The sequence below is a fragment of the Aphidius gifuensis genome, linkage group LG2, assembly GCF_014905175.1.
Source record: "Aphidius gifuensis isolate YNYX2018 linkage group LG2, ASM1490517v1, whole genome shotgun sequence".
In the NCBI taxonomy this organism is placed as follows: domain Eukaryota; kingdom Metazoa; phylum Arthropoda; class Insecta; order Hymenoptera; family Braconidae; genus Aphidius; species Aphidius gifuensis.
In genome coordinates, this window is record NC_057789.1 from 27,014,839 (window position 1) to 27,038,252 (window position 23,414).

Here is a 23,414-nt window from a genome sequence, read left to right on the forward strand (position 1 = left end):
TATATTAACAATTAATTAACAACTTTTGGAATTTTTTTTCAGATTTATTTCGAAAGAGGAAAATATTTCGAAATATTTAAAAGAAATTATTCTGTTAATTTTCTAATAATTTTCCTTTTTCCATGAAATTTTTCTGCAATTTAAATAAAAAATTTCTATCATCTAAAAGATAATATAAATTACTTTGTTATCAACAATTAAAGTGACGTCATCATCACCAGTTAAGTATGGTCAAGTCGACCGTCGACGACACATATGTACATAACTCAACATAACTCTCATGATCAACAATTTCATCCACGAAACTAGAGATATGATTTCAACATTAAGCTATATCACAAAATATAGTTAAATCACTCCTTTTTTATCTGATCAAAATAACTATAATAATTATTTATAAATATAATCATAATAAAAGTGTGTGTTTTAAAAAAAAAGTGCTCCAAATTAATCCAAGAGTTTTACTAAAAAATAATAATGACGAATGACTGTTGCTGACTCAAGTAAGTTAAATAATTCCTTAAATAATTTATTTTAAATATTACATATATTTTTAATTAAATATCAGATTTATTTTTGTACATTTAACATTCCTCATTATGATAGTAATTATATTTTAATCACTATTCAATTCGAAATTAGAACAATCGAAAAATATGACAACCAGTTTTTTTGTAATTTCTATCTATAGTAATTTATGTTCATGGTTATAAAAAGTATCAAGAACTATTATTAATTGTTAAATACATTTAAATTATTTATCAATTAAAATTTATTATTATTATAAATAACTATAAAATTTTACAGCTGATAATGACACTCATCTTAACACTCTTTGTCTGTTTTAATTTTTACTCATTTTTTTTTATTTTTGTTATTCTAAAAGTCTAGATTAAAAAAATAAATAAAAAACATCTGATAAAAAAAAATACCGAACAACGCAATTTATTTATTCAATCATTATTTTTATATTTTCTTATATTAAATAAAATAATATGTCATTTTTTTAGAATTAAAAATAATGTAATTTTTGTTAATTTATTTTTCACAGGAAATTGGTTAAAAATTAATTGAATATATATATATAAAAAATACACAGTAAAATGGCTTGGAGTTCATATCAAAAATTGCTTGCATTGGTGATGTTGGTAACAGGATCCTTCAACACACTCTCAGTCAAGTGAGTAAAATATCGTGATAAAATTAAATAAACCATAAATGTTTTTTTATATTTATTTTTAAATATCAAATTACGATTTTTATATTTCAGATATGCAGACATGCAAGAAGTTGTTGGCCAAGATGGATCAATAAGAAAATTTAATCATCCATTTATGCAATCGGCATTTATGTTTATTGGTGAAATGTTATGTTTGCTAATTTTTAAAATAGCATTTATTTATTTTAATCGTCTTGGAGTAAGTGAATTAAAAATATAAATAATATAAATTCAAATAACATCCAACAATTGTTATTAATTTTTCATTGTTCATTATTTTTTTAATTAATTTAGGATGGTACAGTTGATAGCCATCCATTAACAAAAGGTTCTAGAAATTTTAATCCACTTGTACTGCTAATACCAGCATGTTGTGATTTAATATCAACCTCGACAATGTACGTTGGTCTGTCATTGACACAAGCAAGTAGTTTTCAAATGTTACGTGGTTCAGTTATTGTATTTACTGGTATATTATCTGTTGGTTTTCTTGAGAGAAAACTTGGTGGCAGAGAATGGACTGGAATAATACTTGTTATTGTTGGTCTTTTGTTTGTTGGAGTGAGTGATCTTACAACAACTAACAAAGATTCACCAGGATTAAATTCAGTTGTAACTGGAGATTTATTAATAATTTGTGCTCAGGTAAATAATAATTTATCTACAATAATAATACATTTAAAAAATATATTAATATATAATGATAAACAGGTTATAACTGCAGTACAAATGGTTGTTGAAGAAAAATTTGTATCTGGTTTGGAAATTCCACCACTGCAGGCAGTTGGTTGGGAAGGAGTTTTTGGTTTTATTGGAATTATTTTATTGATGATACCATTGAATTATATTCATGCTGGTCCACCATTTGGAGATAATTCTCAAGGAACAATTGAAGCATCACTTGATGCACTTGTTCAAATTGAAAATAGTGGAAGATTATTCATGGCTGTTATTGGTGGGTTTATATTTTATATAATAACATGTGATGAAATAATTATTATTATCTTCTTTAATTAAATTTTAATTATTGCATTTTGTTTTGCACAGGTATCACTGTTAGTATTGCATTTTTTAATTATGCTGGATTAAGTGTTACACAACAAATGTCATCAACTACTCGAATGGTTCTTGATAGTTTAAGGACAATTGTCATTTGGGCATTTTCATTGACTTTTCAATGGCAAGAGTTTCATTTTCTTCAAGTTAGTATTATTATTATTTAATTTTATTATGATGGTTGATGAATCATTGATGATATTTGGAATAATAATAAAATTATCTTTTCCTGTTTATTATAGTTGGTAGGCTTTACTGTTTTACTTGTTGGAATGTCATGCTACAACAACGTCATTATTCCACAATTGATAAGAAAAATTATCGTTTTAATTGGTCGTCATAGACCACCACCTAGTGATGAAGTTCGTGTGATAAATGCTGCAGGTGATCCTGAGCAAGGAATTTAATTGTAAAATTAATTTTTATTTTTAATCACCTTTCTGGTTATTGAGAAATGGTGCCTTCCTAAATAATTATTAAAATATATATTCAAAAGACTCAAATTTATAGCTCATATTTGAATAATTACAAATAAATATTGAGCAGATTTTTTTTTATTTTGTAAAATCTGTTGTTTTATTTTTTTTTTGTCTATTATGTATTTCTTTTTTTTTTACCAATATTAGAAGATAAATTATATGATTATATTATTCAATGATTGAATATAATACAATTATTAATAAAAAAAAATTTTAACAATGAAAAGAAAAATATTTTCAATATTTATTTATTGGGTAAAAATAATTACAAAACTAAATTATTGATAGTAAATATTTTTTTTGTATTTGAAAAAACTTGAGTATTTGTTTCTAACAAATTTAAATATTTTTACAGTTATGTACGACGGCCGATTATAAATTTAACTAATTTAATTTATAATTAAAAAAGAAAAATTAATACAACCCGGTAATTTACCTACAATATTTTTAATTTTCAAAATTATTATATTTACAATAAATTTCTGTGTAAGTCAACATCTATGTGAAGGTTTTTTTTTAATTTTAAAACTCCATTTCTAATAAAACTATCATAATAGAATTTTCAATCTAAAAAAAAAAAGAAATTAATTAACAAACTATTAATAGAAAAATTTTTAACAAAAATTATCATCGATTATTTATATATCTTTTTTTTTATCACCATTTTTTCGATAAAAAAAATACGTTATATTATTTTTTCGATTTATTTACTTATTATTTATAATAATAAATTTAATTAGCCATTCAAAAATTAATTTTGTATAGCTAAATCGTCTAGGATTAATTGCACCATGTCATATTGCACTGAAAAATAATTACAACTTGGCCTTGAATTTTTTCTCCTTCACTATAAATAATATTATTTTGATCAAAAAAATACCTTATTAATTATCATCAACTACCTAATTTGTTGACTTTTATTATATTAAAATATTTATTTAAAAAATAATAAGCTCTAAAGATTGTAAGACCATGTCCCTTTGGCAGATTGTATATATCGATTTGTTTGTCTAGGATCTGAACTACCTCGTCTTGATAAATCTTGCTGAGGATTTTTATAATTTTTGCTAATAACTTGACATTTATTTCCAGTTGTGATACTATCACTACTTGAATTACGCTGAATGTCATTATGTCTTTTATCATCTTGATAAAAACAAGAATTTTCCGAAATACTTAAATCTTTTAATCTCAATTTACTCATTTGATTTTTATCACTGATTTCATTAATTTTTTTACTATTATTATCATGATAATTAATTTGAGTATTATTTAAAAATTTTCTATCATTAACATAACGTGGAGCTGGATCAATTGATAAATTTTTTGATTTTAAAATTTTTATATCATCATGTATGATATGAGAATCAGTTGATTTATTTAGTGTCATTATTGTTTCTATTGAATCAGAGTATGATGGACTTGATAGTCTGTCATTGTCGTTGTACTTTAATGTCGTTCCTTGTGTATCATAAGGACGACGTCATATACATCATTCTTCTAGCTCATCCATTCTATTACGAACAGCCATTTCAACAACTTCTAAGCTTGGATAATCCAATTCTTTGACAAGACAAAGTACAGCTGATAATATATTTGAATTCTAAATTATAAAAATAACAGACAAATAAATAAATAAATATTATTTTTTTATTTGTAAATATTTACCCTGGTAACTGGTCTTCGATGATAATGAAAACGACATTTATCTTTTTCAGAATGACGAACCCATCCATGTGTTTCTCTACTTCCATCTTCCTGCTAAAAAAGATTAATTAATTATCAAATAAATTTGAATAATAATTCTTACAAAAATAATAATATATTATTTAATTTTACCCTCTCGATATTTTGATGAAGCCCAGATGCAGAACGTCTTGGTTGTCCTTGATGATGTTGACCTTGTATATTATCATCATAATCAGCTTGACGTCGTTCATCAAAATCATAGCTATTTCTATCAACAGATCTTCTATCGTCAGTATATTCAAGTGTTTGATAAGATGATCTTGGTGATGCTGATACTTGTGATCGTTGACTAACATTATCATTTTGTTTTTCGTAATTTACATATCCACGTCTGTCATCATAATCACCACTGTTTCTTGATACAACTGGTCGTTCATCATAATCCTAATGAAAATTAATTCAAGATTAAAAATAATTTTCGTTAGTATGTTAAATGAATATTATTTCATCTATTTTATTTACACAATAAATAGAAACATTTTTAAAAAATAGTACAACATAATGTTTTTTGTTAAATAAAACAAAAAGAAAAATAGAATTTATAACTTTACCTTGGAAGGATCAATAGTGTTAGTAGAAATATTATCTCCATTGTTTCGTGTTTCATCTCTTAAAACTTTTGTTTGTCCATTCTGTCAATATTGTTAATAACAATAATGATAAAAATTATTAGCTTTGAGAATAAAATTATATGAAAAACAAATACAGTTTATTTTTTTGTTGTAATTAAAAAAAGAAGATGGTTAAAGAGTTTTTTATTTGAAGAATTGATTAGTATTCAATGTAAATTTACCTCGTAGTTGTTGTACTGATTGTTTGATGAATATTGATGAGGTGATAAAGCATTATAATTTGTATTTTTTCGGTCTGTGTTATTAAACTCATCTTGGGTATGTTGAGAATCATCATAACTTCTCTTTACATATTTTAAATTAAACAAAAAAATTAAATGTTAAATTAAAAAATATTAAATAACCAGCATTTAAATATTTATAAATAAATATTAATTTGGAAAATGATGATTCACCTGGTCACTTGATGAACTGTATCTTCTGTTTGGCTCTGATTGAGACTCTTCATTATATTCTACAATTTCCTGGTTATTAACAATACACATGAGTTTTATTTTATTTTATTTTTTTTGAATTAATAATGATTGAAATTTAATAAGCTATTTTTAAATTTTATTATTGTTTTATTAAAAGTATCCTTGAACTTACATGATCTGATTGTAGTGGAGAGGCATCCATCTCAAGTGGATGGATAAGAATTTTACCTCTTGAAAGAGCTGTATTGATTTCATCGGATGTTACAAATTTATCATCAAGTTTTTCAAGAGTTGGAAGAGCTCTGATCACAGCCATACGGTATCTATTTTTTTGTTTGAAAATCAATTTAAATGAAATTAGCATTTTTTTAAATTCATGATAAATCTTTGTACATTTTTTTTTGTATTTAATAGGTCGTGGCTTTCAAAACAAAGTGAGGCAATTTTTTTTATTTCATTAGTAAACGTAATTTTTTCATGACAAATAGTATAATAAAATTAATTTAATAAAAATAATTAAAATTAAAATTAAGGCTTAACTCGAAGCCTTCAAACTTATTTACCTCGAAAGTCAAGTTATTGTGACCAATATATTTAAATCGATTTTTATTATTGTTATGATTTTTTTTATCATAAACAAAGTTACAAGTTAATTTTTTATTTTTAAATTCAATGAAAGAATAATTAATTGTAGAATTTTTTAAAAAAGATTTAATTTTTCTTGATTAATTTATTTTAATAATTTTAAAAATTATAATTACCCTTCGCTATCAGCACATGGATTTTCTCCAAGCCATAAATTTCTCAAATTAAGTAAATTTTGTAGATAACATACTTCATTTAAATCAGTGATATTATTTTTTCTCACAAATAAATCTTTTAAATTTTGGCAATATTGAAAATCAGCTAATGTATCAATATTATTAACACTGAAAGTAAAAAATAATCATTAGCTGAAATTTAAATTAATAAAATTTGATTGTTATTGAATTTTCAAAAACAAAATCATAATGGAAAATTAATTTTAAGCTAACAATAATTTACAGAGCGAATCCAAAGTGAAAGTAACACTATTGAAAGGTAAAAAAAATCAAGTGTATTTAAATTAAATAATGAAAATATAAATTTTTTTCATCTTGCTTTCCATCTTGATTCAAAAAATAAATTGTTTTTCATTAAAATAATAAAAAAATAAATAAACAATTAATGAAATAATTAAGAAAAAAAAATATTTACACTCTGAATGTAATTTTACAAAGAAAAGCTTAATTGATGGAAAAAAAAAATATGAAAAATATAAAATAACAAATTGATTTCAAGATAGTGAATGTTATGATGCTTGGGTGTAATTTTATGAAGGAGTTGAGTGGGTGTTACGAGACATATAAATATATTTTTTTTATTAAAAAAAGTGTAGGATGTATGTGACCATGATTTTTTAAAACAACAAACAATACCATGCATGGAAATTGTTGAGACTATCAGCTTTAAAAATTTTGTAGCGAAAAATTTAAAATAATTAAAAATACATTTTAAAAATACCATACCTCAAAGAGAGTACCTCGACTTTTTTTAATTCTCTCAGTATGCTTACATCAGTAAGTTCAGATCCCCTGTGAAAAAAAAATACAATTATTATAATAATATTTTTTTAACAATAATAAAAGAAAAAAGGAAGTTGAAAAAAAAATTCTCAGGTAAAATGATGGTACCATTGTTTGAACTTGATTACAGGATTTAAATAACATGTTATTGCTAAAAAAAAAAATCATAAATAAACAATAAAAAAGCCTATTATTTAATAAACAAAAAAAATATTATTTATAAATTTAATTTTTAACTGATAATTATTTATTCAACTTACCAACAATTTAATTTTTTAATTGCAGTAAGATCAGACAAACGTGATCTAGCAACAACCATTTCTTCAGTTAATTTAACCATTTTATAATTTTTTTAATAATAATATTAATCACAATTAATAATAACAATTAATTTTAATAATACACAAGATAAATAAATAATTTAACTAAACATTGGAAGACAATAAAAATATAATGATGCAAGTTTATTGTTGTAAACTTTTTTGAATGAAACAATATCCATAAATAATTAATAAACAATAAATAGTTATTATAAATTAATTAATATTAATAATAAATAAATTATTAATTTATTTTAACACAGTGTGTGCCATGACGACTCACTGTTGACTGCTGTCAAAAAAAAAAAAAATGTAAATAAAAAAATAAATTTGAAAACGTCTATTTTATCGGTTATATAAACACTCGGTTGATAAAAATGTTTTGATATGATCTTCAATAAAGAACCAACTAAAAAGCGCCAACAAAAATGGTGTAAAAAAAAAAAAAAAGCCAAAGCATGTGCCTTTGAGAATTTTTGTGTGCTAATTTTTTTTATTTTTGCTCAATTCAGTCACAAGACAATGTCATAATTATTATTGTAAATTTAATTAAAAAAACGTAAATAAATTCAATTTGTAAATATCTCAATACTCATTTTAATAAACAAAAAAAATATGTGTAATAAAACGTGACATTTTAGCCAAAGAAAAAATAAAAAATAAAAAAAAACTCCTATTACAAAACAATCTGTGTATATTGTGAAATTAATTATCAATATTTGATTAACAATAAAAAAAAATCATGTATAAATTTAGTTTATCTCGAATAATATTGAGAAAACTTAATCCCAAAGAGCTAAATAAATCACCTAATAATATATTTGTTATAAGTAATTATCGTTTTTATGGTAAATATAATATTTTAAGTAAAAAATTAGGTATATGGTTTAGTGAACAAAGGTTACAAGTAACTAAAGCATGTATAAAACAATTTCAATTAATAACTTCACAACGTGTACGACGTAGTTTTAAATTATTTAATATATACACAAAATTACGCCAAGAAATAGGCTCAAAAGAATTTTTAAAATTATGGAAAAAAAAGCTTGAAAATAATACTAAAGAATTTTTATTTAGTAGTATTGCTGTTACAATATTTAATTGGGATCATGAAAGAATAACAGACAATGAATTATACAGGTAAATAATTATATTATTATAAATAAATAAATAAATAAATAATTAATAAATAATTTTGTTTATTTATATTAACAGTTATGCATCAGAAATTGAAGTTATTCATATGCTTCGTGACAGCTCAGTTGTTTGTGAAAAATGTCATTTAAGATTGGTCATTGATCAAAAACAAAATGATGTCAAGTACTGTACTTGTCATGGATCAAAAACACCATTTGCCAGTGTCAATGATGGTGAGTAAATTAATGTAAATATTTGTTAATTAATTAAACTAATAATAATATTTAAAAAATTATTTAAAGACTGTGAATGGAAGCCATTTATTGAGAGAGAAGACATGTTAATTTGGAGAAAAGAAGAACCAAATAGTGGTGGTTTATATGCATACAAAGTATTTGGTAAATTTTCTGATGTATCTGCTGAGGAATTTCTTCAGGTACAAGTTGATGTTGATTATAGAAAAGAATGGGATCCAACAGCTAAAGAGTTGAGTATTATTGACACTGATCCAATGTCAATATCAGCTAAAGATGACAGAACAGATGTTGTTTATTGGGAAATGATATGGCCGGTAATTAATTTTAATAAAATAACAAATAATGAGAAAATTAATATTTGTTTATTTTATTTATAGAGATTATTTTCAAATCGTGATTATGTTTATCAAAGAAGATGGGTTGTTGATGAAGAAAAAGGAATCGTTGTTATTGTTAGTAAAGTAATTGATCATCCAAGTGTACCAAAAAGACCAGATACATACAGGTAAATTATTGATAAATCATTTGCAAGATTTTTATTTATTTATCATGTTGTTATTTATTTTTATAATTAGAGTGCAATCATACTGGTCGTATATGGTAATAAAACCTTGTACAAAATTTAACGAGCCAGGAATTGAATTTGGATTGACGTATTTTGATGATCCAGGTGTTAATATTCCATCAGCTGTTACAGCATGGGTAGCAATGAGTGGTAATTTTTATTTTATTTGTAAATATATTTTTTTTTTAAATAAAAAACAATATAAAACCCTTAATTTATTGTTTTTAGGTTTGCCAGATTTTTTAATTAGAATGAGACATGCAGCAAAAGATTACAAAAATTATATATTTAAAAAAAATATAAATTCACCAATTGCAGAAAAAGAAAAAGAAGAACAAGTAATAACTATTGATGATAAAAATATAAATAAAAATATAACAGAAGAATTTGATACAACTCAATCATCAAGAGAACAAGAAATATTAACTATTAAAAATGATAAATTAATTGATGTTGATAAACCATCAATTAAAATAAATAGCATAATTGATGAAAAAATAAATAACAACAGTGATAATGATGATAATAATGATAAGGAAAAAGATGAATATCTTGATGAACAAATTGAAAAAGAAAATGGTTATTTACGTTATTTTTTTTTAACTCGTTTATTTGCATGACAATTACATACATTTTCGTCGTCCGACTTTGATTTTGGTCAACGAAAATAGCACAAGTTTGATACTGTCCAATGAAAAAACGTTAAATTTACCCCACCAGGTTAACAGTATATATATTTTTATTTTAAACTAAATGTAATTAGTGGTACAATGACGAAATGAAAATTCAAAGGCACATGTTTGATATAAAAAAAAAAAAAAAAATCAAATGTTGAATTTATAATAGAGAACTATTTTATATTTTATAATGTATATAATAATCAATATCATATTGAACATATTAATTTGTATTTGAAAAATAAATAAATATTCAATTATTCATTTATCAAAATGTTTTTTTTTATAATTATTACCAATTTACAATTTAATAAATAATATTTACATGATAAAAAAGAAATTATAAATAATTAATAATTAAATACTTTGATTAAAATTAATTGATACTGATGATTGATCATTACGTGTATCATCACCATCATCATCATCAATTGTTGAAAATAAATTATCATCATCATCTTCAATAACAAATGCAACTTCTGCTGGTAATTTAATTGATGGTGAACGATAATTGAAACAATCATCAACATCATGACATTTTTGATAAGCACATTTTTTATTTAAATCAACAACCCAATAAATGCCATTACTCTTGTGTTGTCTTCCAATATTTGAACAATATCTATTACCAGCAATATCATAAACAATACAATTAGTTGAATCAAAATATTTTGATTGACGTATGACACCTGGTGCATTTATTAATCCAATGTATTTATCAATCACTGGATATTTTGATGATGTTGTTTGGGTATTTGCCTGTGAACGTTGAGTTGATTGTTGTGTTTGCTGTGTTAAACTATCTGAATAACCATGATTAAATTCAATTATTGATAAATTTTTTTTATCCGGATGATATGATATAAGTGATTCTAAAAAATAGCAAAGTTCTTTGTCTTTATTGCTTTGATCAATCAATGTGTATGTACATTCATTTGAACGTTCTAAATATGAATTTTTAGTCCATTTTGTTGCTTTGTAAATACGAAAATGACGATTTTTTGAGTAAACAGTTGTATCAATAAATAATTTTGTCTTTTTATCTGTTTTTATAAATAAATTTTCTAAATCTTTACGTTCAATGTAACTAAGAACATCATGAAATGATGCACCATTTGTTGCAAGATAAAATTCAATATCAGATACAATATTTTTTAATAATCTTCCAACATGTGAGTTATCTTTAAATGCAATATTTTTAATACGAAATATTAAATGTCTACTAAATTTTTTATCTGTTGTTGAATCAAGATTAATTATATTTTTTTCAGTACATCTTATGCCAAAAAATTTATAATAATAACCACAAATTATTTCCATAATTGTTTTTGTCATTTCAATTCCATTGCTATTTGGATTTAGCTCTTTTTCATATTCAAGATCCAAATATAAACAACAAGGTTCTCCTTCAATAATAAGCTGAAATTTTAAATATAATTGATTATATTGTTTATAATTTTATGTGATAAATTGTTTACCTCGTATGTACATCTTTGAGCTGGTGTAAGTTTATTCATAAAACTCCACCAATAAATTTCAGGATGAGACACAATGAATTTTCTGTAACCACAATCATCCTGTTGAACAAATATACTGAGTGGATTGTCATTTGTATTATTTTTATAATAAATATCAATTGAATTAGCTTGTTTAAAAAATTCAGAACGAAATTGAGTTGGACCCATCAATCTTTTTGGCATTGTTTTTTCTTCTTTTGTCCATTTTTGAGTATATGAAAAATTTTCAATTTCTTCAACTCTTTTTTGCACTTGTTGTGAATAAAATTGTAATGGTTTTATTGGAGCTAGTCTCTCATTGTTATTTGACATTGTTTATTTTATTTTTAAAACAATTTAGTCAATTTTGTTTATTTGTTTATTTTTTTTTTCAAAATAAGTTTACGTCAGTGTTCTAACACTTGAACACTTTGTTTACTTTTTAATAAAAATAAAAAATTGTTATATTATGACGTCATATTAGCACAGTTTTGTGCCGCCATCTTGTTGATTGTCATCAAAATTGATGCTTGGTTCCCGCTAAAATATGAAAACAGGCTCTATAATAATAAAAATCCAATATATTTTTTTTTTTTATATTATAATTTTTATTTTATTGTATTTTGAAAAATAAATTTTAATTTTTCTTTTTGTTTTTTTATAGTACATTTTTTATGGTTTTTAAATTTTGTTAGACTTTGCATAGTTCTCTTTGGCTTTAGCCAAGGTGTTACGCTTATCGTATCTGTAAAATAATAATAATACCTAATATTATTGACAATGTATATTTTATGTTAACAGATATAAATAATCAAATAATTGATTCAGAATTAACGTACACTCTAAAGCCTTCTGTTGTTCTCAGACTTATTTCACCATCATCATCAACTACCTCATAGATTATTAATGGTGTCATTACCTCAAAGTTGTCACGTTTGATTGCGGTAGATTTCAACTCGAGAATGACACTGCAAAATAATAATAATAATTATTATTAACACTTATAATACGTAAATATTTTTCACTAAATCAAACGTTAATAAAAAAAAAAAAAAAAAAAGGTTTAAAATTAATATTCAACTTACGTTTTAGCATCACTGGGTTTTAATACATCTGTCGTATCAACAAAGAATAAGTCTGCGTACTCTTTCCAATAATCTTCCCCATCAGCTGTTTTAATTTTATAACAATAAAAAATAATTACAAATCATATAAATATATTTTTAAATATAAAATATATACTACTTGATGTTATTTATTTATTTATTTTTTTTCAATAAATTATAATTAAATAATTAGAAAAAAAAAATAAATAATAAAACAATGAAACATAACCCATTACATGTGGTGTGGTCTGAGCCACGAAAAAAAAAAAAATTGATAAAGAAAAAAAATGTTAATTAATCAATTAAAATATAAAAGCAAAATATTATTCATTACCTTCAGTATGTAGTTGTCTTTGACAATAATTCAAAAGATTATGTGATCCAGCTGATGCCATGAATAAACCGTTATTTTTTTTGTCATCATAACCACAATTGACGCAATTGACCATGTTCCACATGGCCGATGGATATTTTATTGTATTATTTGTAGCATATTTTATTGCTCCACCAAGACGCAATACGTTTTTTGCCATTCCAAGCATTGTTTTTATTGTATTTAAAAAAAAAATAAATAAATAAAAACAATTTCGAATCAAGCAATTTTACAGGTGTGAAATAAACAAAGGGTGAAACTGGCAAAAGAGGATCACAACGAACTTTCTATAAATAGAATTAGATTTCCGCGGATGTGCTTCAATTGCGTCATTGCCCTCTCCCCTTGAATTTTTATAAAATACGCATGCGCATCGAAGTGAAAAAAAAATTGGCCTGAAATGGCCCATGGTCATCAACAGCCATCAACAGTCATCAAAACTTTCTCCACCATTTTGCCAAATTTTTTACGATTTTTCGCCGACTTTTTTTCAACATTTCTCTACCCGGTTGAAGAAATGACGGTGAAACGGCGGAAAAGTATTTTCATCCGGGGTCATTTAATATATAATTGTCATTACAAAATAACGAAGAAAGAAAAAAAAAAAAGTAGTGATAAAAAATAAACAACTTTCTGATATCATATCAAGATTGTTTCTGATATAAAAAAAAAAAAATAAAAAAATCGTCATATCAATATTGCTTGTGGATTAATTATCATTGCATTTAATAATTTTTTCAGTCGAGCAATAACTTTCGTAAATATAAAAACGTACAAAAATATTCAACTCATTTTTTCAAAAATATTATTTATAAAATTAAACAACACACATAAATAATTTATAAACTAAAAAAAAAAAAAAAAAAAAAATAACAAATTAACAATCATACCAAATTATTTGTATATTTTATTTTATATTTTTTTTCAACATAAATTGCGATGTTTTTTATTCAGACTTTTCGTGCAAATTTATAAATTTTTTTGGTTAATTATTGTTGTGTGTATTCGTTTTTTAAAAATATAAAATTTATTAAATTTTATTTATTAACAAAAATGAAGTGTGATTATTATATTGGTATAAAAAATTATTAAATATTAAAATAATCTTGTGATAATATTGAAAAATCAATCGATGGCATCAAGATGGTTTGGAAAAATAGCAATATTATCAGTGTTATTGTTGATTGATCCAGTGTTTATCAACATGATTTGTCATGAGACAAAATTACCACGTGATTGTGAATCATTATGTAGTAAAGATCAATGGGGATTTGTTTCATGTGAACTTCGAGCAGCTGTTTTACTTCCAAATGACACGAGATTTGATATATCATTACAACATGTTCTTCCAGTTCTTGGTAATGACAACATAGCTTAAAATTTATTATTCAAAATGATAATATTTAATAACTAGTTATTTATTTTTTACATTTAGAGTTAGCACTAACTAAAGTAAGAGCACAAAAATTACTTCCAAATTGGCTGGAAATTAAATTTTTACCAAAAGATGATCACTGTGATGCAACATATGCACAAATTGCTGCAATTGATAGTTACGCTGATTGTGTACATTTATTTCTTGGACCAGCATGTGAATATTGTGTTGGTAAGAAAAAAAAAATATATATATAATTAATTTACAAAGTTTTTCTCAAGTGAGATAAAAAAAAAAGGAAAAAAAGTATTTAAAAAGAGTAAAAAAAGGATTAATTACTTTTCTTTTAATTTAGCAAACGTCGGCAGAGTTGTCAAGTTTTTAGGAGCTCCATTAATTACAACTGGTGGTTTTACCTATGATTTTACTGAAAAAAAAACTGAATGTTCTGATGAATATTTTATGACAACGAGAATTGGAAGTTTATCATTTAGAGATATCAGTAGTTTTTTTCTCTCAATCATGGATAAGTATGTAATTTATTTTCTTCTTAATTTTATTTTTAAATTGCATTGAATTAATATTAATTCATTTTTTTGTAGATATCAATGGAAAAAAGTACATTTAATTTATGCACCAAATGGACAGCCAAATTTTGCTGGTAGACATACTTGTCAATTGATGATGAAATCAATGGCACAAGCAATAAAAAATCATGAAAATATAAGCTTTGGAAATTTTGATGTTGAAGCATTGACATTGGAAGAGTATCCAGAAAGTTTACGTACGAATATTGGAAATTATTATGGGGGTAAGTCAATAAATAATAAATAAAATTTAATAAATACATATTTAGATTATATTTATATGACAAATAAAAATTACAATCGCGTTCTATTATTGTCGTGGAATTTGATGAGATAACAAATAAAATTTATATATATCTGATTAAACAAAAAAAAAATATGTCACGTCGTGTGTCATTGCTATCTTCGATCAACATTAATGACAAAAAAATGGTTTATTTATCAAAATGAATAAACTTCCGGTTGAATTAATATGTTATTTTTAAATAATATAAAAATTAAAAATGTCATCGTGATGTGTCAATTAAAAGTAAAGAGTAATTATTTAATTTACTTGATGATTAAACATTTATCTTGTAAATTAAATTCGTCAATTTTATCAATCGTTTAAAATACAAAAAAATTGACGATTCAATTGATATTTATTTTCGTTTAATTAACAAGTTTTTCTTGTTAAAATATTTATCTATTTTTTGTACATGGTTATTTCTTTTTTCAATGAAAATTCTTTACCTCGTTCATCAAAATACGACTGAACATAACGAAGTAATTCATCAGAACTTGATTGACGTTTTTTTTTTTATTTTTATTTTGTCACTTTTAGATGTACTTTTTTATCTTTGTCAATTAAATGGATTTTATCAGAGACAATTAATAGTTGGGTGTAATGCAAGACATTAAAATTTTAATCTTGTTATCATATATATTTAAAATTGAAAAAATAATCAATTTATTTTATTTTTAATTCAGTTTTTTTTTTTATCATTTTAGTCACTTGAAGGTTTTTTTTTATGTTTATTTTTATAATAACATTTTTTAAAATATTATTTTTACATTTTTTCGTGTGTTGTTGTTCTTCATGGAATATTGATTGGATATATGAAAAAAAAATGTAACATAAATTGACATTTTTGCGTATAAAAATTTTACTATGTAAATTTAACATTTACATATTTTTAAGGTTTTTTTATTTTGCTTTTTTTTGCGTGAGATTAAAATTCTACGTGGTTTTTTATTTACGTCTTAATTTTCAGCAGATAAATAAATTTAAATTATTGTCGAAATATTTGGAGCTAAATTGAAATATAATTTTAGTGTAAACGTGAATTAATCGACGAGCGAAATTAATACAAATATGCTAATATTAATTTATCATTATTGCATGAAATATATTTTACGATGATAAATTAATAATAATATTTAAACGAAAGTGATTTTTTTAAAAATATTCTTTACGTTATTTTCTATTTTATTTTTATATTTTTATGCAATTCGTATATTTTATTTTGTTGAGTAATAATTCAATACAATAATGGTGCTTCGTTAATTATTATCATCATTGATTTTATCAAATTATTTAAAACTTTACACATGACTCGTATGAAAAATTTGATAAAATCATATTCGTTAAATGCTATAAATTTTTATTTATAACATTTAAAACTCGAGAATAGATTACGAATTTCACACAAATATATTCGTGCATTTGAAAACGTTAATCGTTATCAAGGATTTTTATCTTTTAACAATAAATAACATGTTTATCAATAAAATAAAAATAAGATTAATGCTCGTTTAAAAAAAAAGAAGCTATTATTCAGAATCTCATTATAAACTTGAATTACATTTTTTTAATTCTATGCTTATTTTTAAAATAATTAATGGAATATTAATTGAAAAAAAACTACACAAAGATTGATTTAAAAAAGGAAATATAAATCTCTTGTTTTATTTAAAATTAAAAATGAAATTGACTTCTTCTTTGTCTGCTTTATCAACAGTTGAATTTTCATAAATTTCTATCAAACGTTGATAACAGATAGAAATCAAATGAAAAAAAAAAAAAAGAAATTGATTTTCACAAAACTTTAAATGTTCTGCATATAAAAAAAAAATTTTATTTTTATATTACATATCTCTGATGTAATATCAGAAAAAATAAAATTACTTTTTTTTTTTTTTTTTATTATTTTTAATTTAAAACACAAAAAGTTTAGTATAAAAAAAAAAAAATCAACGTTTCCAAGTACAGCGATTTAATTTCTTTAATTAGCAGTTAACTTGTTTTCGAATTTATTTAATTGCCTAAAAGTTAAAACACATTTTTTTTATTTATTTATTTTTCTTTATACATTTTATATTTTTATCAATACAAACTTGAATATTTTCTCCACACACTTGCAAGTATATTGCAAAAAAAAAATTTAATATAAAAACCAAAAAACTCATTAACAAAAAAAATATCGAAAGAAAAATTGTTTAAAATTTTGTATCACGTTTTTATTGGTGTGATATGAAAATTTTAATTCAAGGATATAGTTTGAATGCACTATTATCACGTACAAAATCTCCATATAGATGAGACAGTGGTTATTTTGAATTCTCCATGTCACAAATAATATCTCAAAAATTTTTTTAAATGCAATGCTACACATTCACTGTGAATCTAAACTTTTGTACAGTAACACAATTTTTTTCTTCACAATAACAAGTTCCATTTTCTTAATAAATATTTATATACAAATTATTCCAAATGATTATTTTAAATATTTATAAATTCATTATCTTTGTACTTATAAATTTTTAAAGTTAGTCAAACATTAATTTGTTGAAAATTTCATGGAATCTCTTTAATATAAACTGTGATAACATGACCTTTTCAACAACTTTGATAAACAAACTCGTGTAGTAGTTTCTAAGCCATTATAGTAATTACACAAATTAGCAACTCATTCAATAATGTTAACCAAAGTTTTTATTGTTTTTTTTTTTATACTTTTGTCAAGAATTTTGTCTCCAATATTATTACAAAAACAAAATAGATATTTTGATAAATCAACTAATTAATTTATAAATTTTATCAAGTGTATAATTTTTATTTTTACACAGTCAATTTAACTTGGGGACATTTGTCAAGCTTGTATAAACATTTAACTATTTTTTTTAAATGAAATTTTTTCCCTACTAATAATATAATCGTTTAAAAAATAATATTTATATTTTAAATAATTTTTTAATAATTGATTATTTAAAAAATACATTTATTTACATAGAAAATATAAAGTTACAGTATTCCATGAGCATTTATAATTATGCTGTTGTAATTAATAACTATCATCAAACATCAGTTATTTCCTATACTAAAATTAATTATACTGTCGCTATATATTAAGCTTATTTGAGTTCCGTATTACATTACATCCCATATAGTATTAAATAAATATTCAAAATATCATTTTTATTAACATTTAAAAATGCATAATTAAAAATTTATAATAAAAATTAACTCCAGCATAATTAAATCATTATTCAATTGTTAAAATTAAAAAAACAATTGACACAATTTTCTAGTGATTTTATAAATAATTAAAATGACAAATTAAATTAAAATTACAAATTCTAATAATTGTAATTAATTAGCTTATAAAAAAAATTATACAATTATTAGATTTATTATTTTTATGGACACACTGTAATTTTAATTTAAAATCAATTAATAAAAAATAAATAAATTGCGAATTTCTAAACGTGACTATGAATTATTAATATTGTAAACTACTCAATTATTATGCTATTTATCGCTAAAAAAAAATAGAAAAAAAGGTGAAAATAGGTGATAATTAAATGGGTAAAACAAAGAAAATTATGATAAAGGGTGTAAGCGCGTGCGCGTATTTTTCTCTCCCTCTCTTGTGTGATACACGAGAGAGTTTTGTTGTTGAATGATCAGATGTATATAACTTGCATTCAGATGGTTTAGAAGTCGCGATACTACAGACGTTAAAAGTGCTTGTGGTCCATCAGTGTAATACAGTATTAAAAATAAAAAAGTGCGCGAAAATAAAATAGGAACTATAATTTAAATAGCGAAACAAATATGTGATTTTTAAAATAAAATTTCAAGTGAATTTATAGTGAATTTACGATATCAGTGTAAATTAATTTAATATAAATTATATTAATTTTTTTTTCTATCTAATTTTATGATTATAAATATATTTTTTCTCATTTTAAATGAATTTTATTTAAAGCTAGTTTGTCATGAAAAATTCAATGACAGATGAGCATAATTTTGTGAGATAATTTATCACAAAATTAGAAAGACGAAACTACTCTTAAAATATTTAAAAAATAAAGAAAAAAAAGTCTTAAATTATAGAGAAAACAAATTGAAATTAAAATTAAATTTTGAATAAATAATTTGCGTGTACCAAGTCAATAGAATAACAGAATATAATTAATATTAATTTGCATATTGAAAATGATGATGTCTGGCTACACGTGGACTTGTTTCACTTGTTCCACTTGTTGGTATGAAAAATACATATAAATTATCAACTGATTTACAAATAAATATTTAAAATAAATAAATCTTTGATATTATTGTATAATATTAATAATTTGTACTGTGAGAATTAGTGATTGTTTATAAAGATAATATAGATATTTATTTAAGTATTTGTAGAATTTAATCGTGATTCCATTTGCATACTGTACAGTAATACACCATTAAATATTTAGTATATTTAACGGAATTTACTTGTGGCTTGTGAGAGAGAGGATTCACTATCTGATGAATCAACCTTGTATATTCAATTTATTCAATCAATTATCCATATTATATTTATCAATAAATAACTTTTCGTGCCACAAAATATTTAAACAATTTCAAACAAATATAATTTTGAATATTTATAATTAAACTCACATTAATTATTATTAAAAAAATTATAAATAATTAAAATTTATCCATCAAATTCATGTCATTCAGGTATGTCACACATTTTTTTTATTTTTCAAATAAACTTTGTGTGATATTGTGAAGTATTAAATTCAACTTTTATGATACATCGTAACATCAACAAATGAGCTTTCAAAGATAAAGCTCAATCATATACAGATACTCGTTTGAGACTTATATATATTTTATACAATTTTATATACAGCAAGGTATTTTGATGATTAAACTGTTATTACCCTCTATAAAAATAAAAAAATATTTACACTTTAGTGTTGGATCAATTGGAATGATTTCAAATCAAACTAAATTACTGTCATTTGTTTTTTTTTTCTTTAATTTGGAATTTAATATATGTAATTTGATTCGAGATATATTTTTTTTTCCATTGGAATTTAAATTGTCTTTATATCAAGAAGACAATCGATCTAAACATGAATATCCCACGACATGTACTTATAAATTGGAACCGCATTACTTTGCGTCCCGTCACCATCACTCGTCTATCACTTTTATTCTCGTGCTAAATTCATATTAGATATATATTTTTTTTTTCATATTATATGAATTTTTTTTTTCTTGTCAAACAAGATTGAAGTCACTTATTCGTATATTTAAAAATCGAATAGAAAAGACATCACGTTCTTCTATAATTTGTCGACAAATAAAAGCACGAAAATTCATTCATTTTTTTTTTTCAACCTTTTTATTATATATTTTATTATCTTCACGATTTCTTGAGTCTTTCTTCCCCAGGGACGTTTTTTAAACTGCCAATGTGGTTTTTAAATATTTTCTATAAACCACAAATACTCTCTAAAGTTTTTTAAATATACAAAATTATTTTTTAAAAATAAAAAATGAAAATAATTAAATTCCTGAAAAATATATTTTTCTAAAATTTTAACTTAATTGTTAATTAAAAAATATAAAAACAAGTTTTTTTTTATTATTAATATTTTGTTTAATTAATTTATTCGTTTTACTTATTAAAAATGCAACCACTTTGGTTGTTTTTTTTTTTTAAAAAAAAGCTAGACATTTTTTTCTTTTGATATCTTTTTATTTTTTATTTTTCTTTGTACAATATCTTTGGATTTTCATGTTTATTCAGCTATAATATACGACCTTTTATGTGTGTATTCTAAAAACTTATTTTATTATTATATTTTATTTATAAAATTTATTTATATTTTATTTTGTAAACAATTTAGTAGGTGTAGGAAATCATGCGTTAATAAATTAATGAAAAAGCTTTGAATTTGTACGTAAATTACGGTTTAGAATATTCAAATATGTGTGTGCGTTTATATTGAATTGTGGCTTTAATATGTATAACTGTTTGGTGGCTGTGTTTGGTAATTTGCGGTACAGTACATCACGATTCTAGACCCCAGAATCAATGGCTTGTCTAATCATTTCATAATTATATATAAAACATCATTTCCATATCTGGAAAATTGATTAAATTCAATTTTTATTTATTTCATCGACACATATTTGCAATCTCAAAAAGGTTCGACAAGATTTTTGCACAAATATTATATTTAATGATCTCAAGGGACACGAATTTTCCTTTTTATATATATTTTTTTTTTTTCATACATACCTTTCTACTTGATTTTTCACTCTTCACTGTCTCAAATATTTTTTTTTATTTTTTTATTTTTTTATATTTCAAAAGATTTCATGAATTTTAATTTATTATTATTATTATTTTTCTGTTTCTTTGTACAGAATAAAAAAAGTCAAGTAAAATAATAATAAAACAAAAATTTTTGTTGAATCAATTGACTGGAAAATAGTAAAAAAAAAAAAAAAATGTTTAGAAATTTTTAAAATGATTAAATATACTCTACAAAAAAAAAAATAAAATAAATAAAACATTATTTAAATAGACAAATAAATAAATAAACAAAATGATGTTAAAATACATAAGTGATAAAGTGTTAAATAGAAATTTAAAAAAATTATTAATAAATATTAATAATAAAAATTAGAAAAATACAAAAAAATACAAACAAAAAAAATGATTGAAATTAAGACAATAATTTGGAAATGGACGTTACGAAAAAATTTGTTAATTTCATTGTTTGTATTATTATTGCGTGCTCATATTTGTGGTGCAATTATTATTCAAAATTATCGTGAATCAATGACAAATATAAATAGTGGTAATAATTATAAAAAATTAATAAATATTAGAAAACCTGGTATTGTTAAATTGGCTGTTATTGCACCAGCTGATTCAAATCATGAGCAAAGTTTACCACGTATTCTACCAGCTGTAACACTTGCAGTTAAAGCTGTAAGTTCAGCCAAGGGTCCACTTCCAGGATGGACAATAAATGTCAGTCATCGTGATTCAAAATGTTCCAGTACACATGGATCACTTGCTGCATTTGATTTCTACATCAATCGTACTGCAGGTCGTTTTTTTAAAATAAATATTAATCTCATTTTTTTAATTTTAAATCCCAAATAAATTTTCTTCTAATTTTTAACACAAATCATGGTCAATCTTCCTAAAAAAAAAAAATAAAAATCCTGAAGAAGAATAACAGATATTTTTTAAATTAAAAAAAACCAATTAATTTATTTTATTTGTGTGTATTTATCAAGTATTGTTTTTCTTGATTCAACATCACAAGTCAAGCCCTTTATTTTCTACTTTCTTCTGTTCTCGGATTAATCGAGCAAATAATTCATCGTCTTGACAAGGAAAGAGCAAAAAAAAAAATAATACAAATATGAATAAATTTTTCTTGAATGATTATTATATTATTATTATTGTTTTTTTTTTTTTTTTTTTTGATAATAAATTTATTCAAGGTAGATAATGGTATTACTTGTTGAATTTAAAATTTACGTGAATTTTTTATAAAATTTTATTTAACAAATTTGCATATGCTTTTGGAAAATAGCTTGACAATGTTGAATGCTCGATAAATCTCGTTGAAATGAAGAGAGTTTGTTAGTTTAAAAAACTCGCTTGCTTACATATAACGTTTTTTTTTTTTTGATTTTATTTAAAATAAAAGTTTTTTGATTTTTATTTTGAGGCAATAATAGTCGGAGTTTTTTGTGCATGAAATTTTAATTTTTCGTTTGACAGTTTAATATACTTGAAAGATTAACGAGTTGAATTATTTTAATATGAGAATTGTAAAATTGAAAAAAAAAATATATTGAATATTCATCAAGAGAACGATAATAAAAATTGTTGAGTTATGAAAAGCTGCTGAACGCATTTCAACTAATCAATTCGTCGTCAGTTTTTATAAAATTTTCCGGACTATTAAGTTGTTTTTTTATTTTTATGATGGATGTGTCTGACAGATATTTATACTTTTTTTTTTTAACCAGTCTTCACGTTTTAATGAAAAAAAAAAAAACATTCTCACAGTAT

The 23,414-nt window shown here is 22.9% G+C and overlaps 7 protein-coding genes across 16 annotated transcripts in view; 3 read left to right on the top strand and 4 right to left on the bottom strand.

Annotated features, from left to right (window-relative positions):
• The first annotated feature begins 240 nt into the window (after positions 1-240).
• LOC122849965 (solute carrier family 35 member F6-like) lies at positions 241-2,791 on the top strand. The gene is made up of 7 exons (XM_044148911.1): positions 241-503; positions 1,052-1,180; positions 1,271-1,418; positions 1,514-1,864; positions 1,931-2,174; positions 2,267-2,421; positions 2,518-2,791. Exons 2-7 carry the CDS (start codon positions 1,104-1,106, stop codon positions 2,680-2,682), a joined length of 1,140 nt encoding a protein of 379 aa, XP_044004846.1. The 5' UTR covers positions 241-503; positions 1,052-1,103; the 3' UTR covers positions 2,683-2,791.
• Positions 2,792-3,709: 918 nt separating this feature from the next.
• On the bottom strand, positions 3,710-4,224 carry LOC122849966. The gene is made up of 2 exons (XM_044148912.1): positions 4,123-4,224; positions 3,710-4,077 (listed from the first exon to the last, which is right to left on the bottom strand). Exons 1-2 carry the CDS (start codon positions 4,142-4,144, stop codon positions 3,710-3,712), a joined length of 390 nt encoding a protein of 129 aa, XP_044004847.1. The 5' UTR covers positions 4,145-4,224.
• Positions 4,225-4,228: 4 nt separating this feature from the next.
• Positions 4,229-7,766, bottom strand: LOC122849963 (cilia- and flagella-associated protein 410). Of its 5 annotated transcripts, none has more exons than XM_044148909.1 (10): positions 7,416-7,581; positions 7,099-7,164; positions 6,313-6,480; positions 5,724-5,874; positions 5,531-5,599; positions 5,297-5,419; positions 5,055-5,135; positions 4,594-4,887; positions 4,423-4,512; positions 4,229-4,338 (listed from the first exon to the last, which is right to left on the bottom strand). In XM_044148909.1, the coding sequence occupies exons 1-10, from the start codon at positions 7,493-7,495 to the stop codon at positions 4,297-4,299; spliced, it is 1,164 nt and encodes a 387-aa protein (XP_044004844.1). In that variant the 5' UTR covers positions 7,496-7,581; the 3' UTR covers positions 4,229-4,296. The 5 variants fall into 5 exon arrangements, with proteins under 5 accessions (XP_044004844.1, XP_044004843.1, XP_044004841.1 ...); XM_044148908.1 differs by having other exon boundaries at positions 4,423-4,515; positions 7,416-7,580; XM_044148906.1 differs by having other exon boundaries at positions 4,246-4,357; positions 4,423-4,515; positions 7,416-7,766.
• A 139-nt stretch (positions 7,767-7,905) lies between these two features.
• On the top strand, positions 7,906-10,385 carry LOC122849967 (stAR-related lipid transfer protein 7, mitochondrial-like). Its single transcript, XM_044148913.1, has 6 exons — positions 7,906-8,615; positions 8,691-8,845; positions 8,915-9,183; positions 9,247-9,374; positions 9,445-9,584; positions 9,663-10,385. Exons 1-6 carry the CDS (start codon positions 8,218-8,220, stop codon positions 10,052-10,054), a joined length of 1,482 nt encoding a protein of 493 aa, XP_044004848.1. The 5' UTR covers positions 7,906-8,217; the 3' UTR covers positions 10,055-10,385.
• Positions 10,276-12,034, bottom strand: LOC122849968 (DNA-directed primase/polymerase protein-like). The gene is made up of 2 exons (XM_044148914.1): positions 11,590-12,034; positions 10,276-11,530 (listed from the first exon to the last, which is right to left on the bottom strand). The coding sequence occupies exons 1-2, from the start codon at positions 11,938-11,940 to the stop codon at positions 10,469-10,471; spliced, it is 1,413 nt and encodes a 470-aa protein (XP_044004849.1). The 5' UTR covers positions 11,941-12,034; the 3' UTR covers positions 10,276-10,468.
• A 240-nt stretch (positions 12,035-12,274) lies between these two features.
• On the bottom strand, positions 12,275-13,410 carry LOC122849970. The gene is made up of 4 exons (XM_044148915.1): positions 13,048-13,410; positions 12,693-12,777; positions 12,447-12,575; positions 12,275-12,352 (listed from the first exon to the last, which is right to left on the bottom strand). The coding sequence occupies exons 1-4, from the start codon at positions 13,253-13,255 to the stop codon at positions 12,289-12,291; spliced, it is 486 nt and encodes a 161-aa protein (XP_044004850.1). The 5' UTR covers positions 13,256-13,410; the 3' UTR covers positions 12,275-12,288.
• A 415-nt stretch (positions 13,411-13,825) lies between these two features.
• The window catches only part of LOC122849971 (atrial natriuretic peptide receptor 1-like), a 54,091-nt gene continuing 44,502 nt past the window's right edge, over positions 13,826-23,414 (top strand). For 2 of the 6 annotated variants that reach the window (XM_044148917.1, XM_044148918.1), the window contains exon 1: positions 22,024-22,434. In XM_044148917.1, coding sequence (XP_044004852.1) covers positions 22,035-22,434 — 400 coding nt within the window. In that variant the 5' untranslated portion in view covers positions 22,024-22,034. Of the gene's footprint in view, positions 14,445-14,521; positions 14,693-14,816; positions 14,992-15,063; positions 15,273-22,021; positions 22,435-23,414 lie in introns of those variants that run through there. The other 4 variants (XM_044148919.1, XM_044148921.1, XM_044148920.1 and 1 more) reach the window with 4 other exon arrangements.

Excerpts from the sequence above, each read along its gene's own strand:
- LOC122849966 (XM_044148912.1), bottom strand. The coding sequence starts at position 4,144 with ATGACACTAAATAAATCAACTG. Across the intron at positions 4,078-4,122 it reads GACACTAAATAAATCAACTG|ATTTATCAATTGATCCAGCT; the intron begins ATTCTCATATCA and ends TAAAATCAAAAA.
- LOC122849970 (XM_044148915.1), bottom strand. The coding sequence starts at position 13,255 with ATGCTTGGAATGGCAAAAAACGTATTGCGTCTTGGTGGAGCAATAAAA. Across the intron at positions 12,576-12,692 it reads AAACCCAGTGATGCTAAAAC|TGTCATTCTCGAGTTGAAAT; the intron begins GTAAGTTGAATA and ends ATTATTTTGCAG. Across the intron at positions 12,353-12,446 it reads ACAACAGAAGGCTTTAGAGT|ATACGATAAGCGTAACACCT; the intron begins GTACGTTAATTC and ends ATTATTTTACAG.
- LOC122849967 (XM_044148913.1), top strand. The coding sequence starts at position 8,218 with ATGTATAAATTTAGTTTATCTCGAATAATATTGAGAAAACTTAATCCC. Across the intron at positions 8,616-8,690 it reads ACAGACAATGAATTATACAG|TTATGCATCAGAAATTGAAG; the intron begins GTAAATAATTAT and ends TTATATTAACAG. Across the intron at positions 8,846-8,914 it reads ATTTGCCAGTGTCAATGATG|ACTGTGAATGGAAGCCATTT; the intron begins GTGAGTAAATTA and ends AATTATTTAAAG.
- LOC122849968 (XM_044148914.1), bottom strand. The coding sequence starts at position 11,940 with ATGTCAAATAACAATGAGAGACTAGCTCCAATAAAACCATTACAATTT. Across the intron at positions 11,531-11,589 it reads CTCAAAGATGTACATACGAG|CTTATTATTGAAGGAGAACC; the intron begins GTAAACAATTTA and ends TTAAAATTTCAG.
- LOC122849965 (XM_044148911.1), top strand. The coding sequence starts at position 1,104 with ATGGCTTGGAGTTCATATCAAAAATTGCTTGCATTGGTGATGTTGGTA. Across the intron at positions 1,865-1,930 it reads TATTAATAATTTGTGCTCAG|GTTATAACTGCAGTACAAAT; the intron begins GTAAATAATAAT and ends AATGATAAACAG. Across the intron at positions 2,175-2,266 it reads ATTATTCATGGCTGTTATTG|GTATCACTGTTAGTATTGCA; the intron begins GTGGGTTTATAT and ends TGTTTTGCACAG.
- LOC122849963 (XM_044148906.1), bottom strand. The coding sequence starts at position 7,495 with ATGGTTAAATTAACTGAAGAAATGGTTGTTGCTAGATCACGTTTGTCT. Across the intron at positions 4,516-4,593 it reads TTCATCAAAATATCGAGAGG|CAGGAAGATGGAAGTAGAGA; the intron begins GTAAAATTAAAT and ends AATCTTTTTTAG. Across the intron at positions 4,358-4,422 it reads ATCGAAGACCAGTTACCAGG|AATTCAAATATATTATCAGC; the intron begins GTAAATATTTAC and ends TTTATAATTTAG.